This window comes from Penaeus japonicus, unplaced genomic scaffold, assembly GCF_977035675.1.
Source record: "Penaeus japonicus unplaced genomic scaffold, GWHDUDI00000001_assembly GWHDUDI00000028, whole genome shotgun sequence".
NCBI lineage: Eukaryota > Metazoa > Arthropoda > Malacostraca > Decapoda > Penaeidae > Penaeus > Penaeus japonicus.
The window spans coordinates 2,186,017-2,191,016 of NW_028234430.1; the positions used below are offsets into that span (position 1 = coordinate 2,186,017).

General features: G+C 38.4%; 1 protein-coding gene across 3 annotated transcripts in view; it reads left to right on the forward strand.

Moving 5' to 3' along the window:
- LOC122252041 (cGMP-inhibited 3',5'-cyclic phosphodiesterase 3A) overlaps positions 1-5,000 on the forward strand; it is a 148,433-nt gene that overhangs the window by 134,763 nt on the left and 8,670 nt on the right. For all 3 annotated transcript variants that reach the window (XM_086553221.1, XM_086553219.1, XM_086553220.1), the window contains 3 exons: positions 2,085-2,269; positions 4,320-4,354; positions 4,450-4,618. In XM_086553221.1, the coding sequence (XP_086409347.1) occupies positions 2,085-2,269; positions 4,320-4,354; positions 4,450-4,618 (389 nt within the window). The remainder of the gene's footprint in view (positions 1-2,084; positions 2,270-4,319; positions 4,355-4,449; positions 4,619-5,000) is intronic.

Sequence of the window (5,000 nt, forward strand, 5' to 3'; positions counted from 1 at the left end):
ATTATATAATATATATATATATATATATATATAAATGTAATGTTTTATATAGATATATACATATATAAGATATATATATATATATAATATATATATACTATATATAGATATATATATATATATATATATATATGGTATGTATAATCTATATATTGTATATATATATATATATAATATAATATATATAATATATATATATATATATATAGTTATAATAATATATATATAAGTGTTGATGTGTGTGGTGTGTGTGTGTTGTTTATATAAGAGATAATACATATACACACACACACACATATATAAATATATATACTATAATCATATATATATATATAATCTCTAAGGAATATAAGATAATATCACATATATATATATATATAGAATGTAGATGTAAGATAGTTATATATATATAATATATATATAAATATATATATACAAATATATATATATTATAACATAATATATAGATACATACCTAATATAAGTATATAGATATTATATAATAACTATGATAGTGTACATCATGTAGAAAATAAATAACTATAAATAAAGATATATTTAATTGATATTATATCATTATATTTGTATAATATATATATATATATATAGATAGATATATCAATAGATATATAACATATATAATTTTACTCTATATAACCTAAACACACACAACACATACACACACACACACACACACACACACACACACACACACAAACATCCTACACACATATATATATCACTCATATAGATACTATAATCATATATCTAAAAACTACTATCATATATATATGCTATTATATATATATATATATATATATATTCAATATATATATATAAATATATAATATTATATATAGATAGATATATATATCAATGATATCTAAATATACTATATGTAAATATATTGATACCCATACTATATATAAAATATCAAATATGATATATAAAAATAAATATATATAATGTCAAATCATAACAATATGTTGTGGGTGTTGTGGATGGTGAGGGTGTGTCTGGTGAAATAACAAAGTGAAATAATCTATAACACATATTACACATCATTAAATCTGATTTGTGATGTATAAACTCCTTATTATGTTTTTATATACATATAGGGGGGTTGATTTTCAGATCTATAATATCTCAATAGTATTTAGAACGTATCACACAAACTCTCAAACTATCAGTATAGATCACATGTTTATACCTATATTATCTTTTAAATCCTGTATTTTTTGTGAGTGTGTGTTGTGTTTATCATAAACACTAAAATTTATATATGTAACTATAAAAAATATAGATATATTTATATGTTATATTATTGTGAAGTAGAGAGAGTTATGTTTTTGTGTTGAGATTGTGAGAGAGCGAATGATGAAGAAGAGAGACGCTGGAACGAAACCTGTGTCAGGACGGTATATCGAAAAAACAGTATGAAGGCGCTATTGGGATTTCATAATTAACTTACAGACAAGGTCCCTTAGCTACCTGGAATCAAATGAAATATATTCATTATTCAAATAGAGAGCCCGAGGCGATTAATGAAAAATATGTTCACTCATGCCTTTCTCGCCGAACTAATGTTGTGCGAATAATGTAGTGGTTTAGTAGAAGTATTAGCATTTAAAAAAAGAATGATATGCGCCTATCAACAAAAGATGTGTTTTTATGTGAATTGATATCAGTTTTGTCAGTAAATCATGCTTATGTGAAATGATACCGATAGTAAGATAAAGTTATCAACTTTTCTTTCCAATATATAACGAGTAAAAAATACCAAGCCAAGATTTGCTCTTGGTAGCTTTATATAAAACATAGTGAATTCTCTTGCGAAGGTAAGAGAACACACACACACACACACACACACACACACACACACACACACACACACAGATACACACACCCACACACACAGATACACACACACACACACACACCGATACACACACCCACACACATACACACACAGATACAAACACACACACACACACAGACAGATACACACACACACACACACACACACACAGATAGATAGATAGATAGATATGTTTACATACTTATGCAAAGCCGTCTTCCCGCAGACGAGATGTGCGGCTCCCCCCGGCTGATCCACCGCCAGAGTTTCACGGCCGAGGACACCTACGGCATCCTGGGTGCCAACTTGCCAGCACTTGAACTCATGGCACTCTACACGGCCGCTGCCATGCACGACTACGACCACCCCGGGCGCACGAATGCTTTCCTCGTTACGACTAACGCACCGCAAGTAAGAGCACTGCATGGAAGACAAAGCACCACGAACGAACGAACCCCCGGGATTCACGGCCGCAAGCGGTAGCGGCTGCCTCGCTTCCGCCCGCGACCGATCAGCTGTTCCCATTCGGTCACTTAGTTAGACAGGGCTTCGTTGTTCGTAAAAGTGTACACATAGAGGGAAGGGGGTTGTGAAAGTTATTCTAGTTTTATCATTATTATTATCTTTGTTTATATTGTTATGTATTCATCATCGTCATCATTATCATTATTTTGATTATTTTATGGTTATTATGATCTATCAACAGCAGCAGTAGCATCTTCAATACGACCATTATCACCATCATTATAACGCTTGTAGTGGTAGCATTTGCCATATCATCATCGCCATATACATTTCAATCCGAAGATAAACCCAAATCCAAGGCCACACACCTTGCAAGCAAGCAAGCAAGCAAGCAAGCAAGCAAGCAAGCAAGCAAAACCACACAGGGTCTGATGCTATTCGGGTCCACAGAGCACGCTCCCTCCGCTTAGCACGTGTCCATCCTCATCACGAGGTCCTCTCAGACGGACCTTGGAGGGGCCCGGATCTCTCCTTCCTTGTCTTGGCTTTCGGCTCAGATATGGCCCTTGGTCTGGTGGCCCTTCCGCGTGTCCTTCGGATATTCTCACAAGAGACGGGGGTTGCGGGTAGTCAGTCCACTCGCAGTCGGTTTCTAGAATGGTCGTCGGGTCATCACGAGACGAATGGTCATCACGAGACGGGTGTGAGTTGCGGGCATTTGGCTACCTTGAGTACCTCAGCATACGCTCTCTCGTGGAAATCGATTTTGAGCGTGATTTTCAAAGAATAACGGACTAATCATTCCCCGCTTCAAATTTGCAGCCCAAACAGTACGTTTCTCTGCAATTTCTGGACACGATGTTTTTGCAGCCATTTCTCTCTTCCATGCCTGTTCAGCAGTCTTCGATTGTTGAACAGAAGTTAGAAACTACTTAAAATATTCCATGATTCAAAACCCTTTGAATCATGGAATATGGGATTCCCAAGACCCGGTGGCTGTGCTTCCCCTCATACCGTCTGGGGCTCAAACGCTCGCTCGCTCCCTCGGTGCCTCAGCTGTGCCGTCCGTCTGGAAAGCTATCTCGCTTATCTGAATGTCTTCCCTCGTCTCAAATCCGTCCATCCAATCTACAATGCGACTCTTACAGGAAGCACGAAATTCTGCTTTCAAAGATCTGGAGGAACAAGACTGTTAATGTTTTTCCATTGAAAAACTCGGTGTTGTAACACCTGGTCAGGCAGTAGCAGATTTATGGGGTCTCTATCCGCCATATTCGGAAGGACGAAAAGCGACGGCCTTTCGGTTAGATCTGTCCATTGCGTAGATGAAATACATACAAGGATAGTACCACTACAGATTTCATAGATAATTATCAAGGCATTTGAAAAGTTATCCCACATCGCGCTGTCTCGCTTGAGGCTGTTCTTCCCTGGTTAGAACATATTTTTTGTTTTGTTTCATCGTCATCCGTTCGTTCATTAATTCTAGCAAAACTTAGACATCCTCGACTAACAAACTATATTTCTCGGAGTATCTCTGTCATTCAACATTACAACTTTCGTAATCTCTTGATTCTCCGTCTCACCCCCGCCCTCTTCCTTCCCCATTTTCACCTTTCCTGGGTTCCTCCTCCTCCTCCATTTGTAGGAATGTTAAGGCAAGATTATAACCATTCATCTGGCAACACGTAAAGAGGGAATTACTAGGAGATGAGTCTCTTTGCCTCTAATAACTGTATGGTCATATAGAAATGCAGTCAGTAGAGATACACACGCATCGCATTTAAGTGATTAAAGTACTAATTGACAACTACATGTCATCTAACCACGTACAACTCTTGTACTCAATCTCAACTGGTTAAAATGCGTGTCCACGTGCCATGCGTGTCCACGTGCCATGCGTGTCATCGTGCCATGCCTGGGTTATTGTGCCTACATCCCCAGCAACACAAACCCTTCCAAAGCCTCGGCATAACCCAGGGCTCTCGTTCCGCAGGCGGTGCTGTATAATGACCGCAGTGTGCTGGAGAAAAAAGAAAAAAAACTCGAAAAAGAAAAAAAAAAAATAAAAAAAAGGAAAAAAAACAACATCAAAAAAAACCGAAATAAATACATCAACAAAAACGCCACCACGCCGCCGCAGCCTGGTCCCTCTTCCTCTCGAAGCCGGAGTACAACTTCCTCACGCACCTGGACAGGGCCGAGTTCAAGCGCTTCCGGTTCCTGGTGATCGAGGCCATCCTGGCGACGGATCTCAAGAGGCACTTCGAGATCCTGGCTGAGTTCAATGCCAAGGTGAGGCGGGCGAGAGGAAGGGAATGGGCTCCCCTCCCTTCTCATCTTCTCTCTCCCCTTTCTCCTTCTTCTCTCTCTCATCTCCATCTCTCACTACATAACTCCCTCCTCATCTCTCTCTCTCTCTTCTCTCCTCTCTCTCTCTATACATCTCTCTACTTCGTTCTCACTCACCTCACTCTCTTTCCTCTCTTTCTCTTCTTCTCCTCTCTCCTCTCTCTCTCTCTCCTCTCTCTCCCTCCTCCTCCTTCTCTCTCTCTCTCTCTCTTTCTCTCTTCCTCTCTTCTCTCTCTCTCTCTCCCTCTCTCCCTCTTTCTCTCTCTCCCTCTCTCTCTCTCTCTCTCTCACTCTCTCTCTCTCTCTCTCTCTCTCTCTCTCTCTC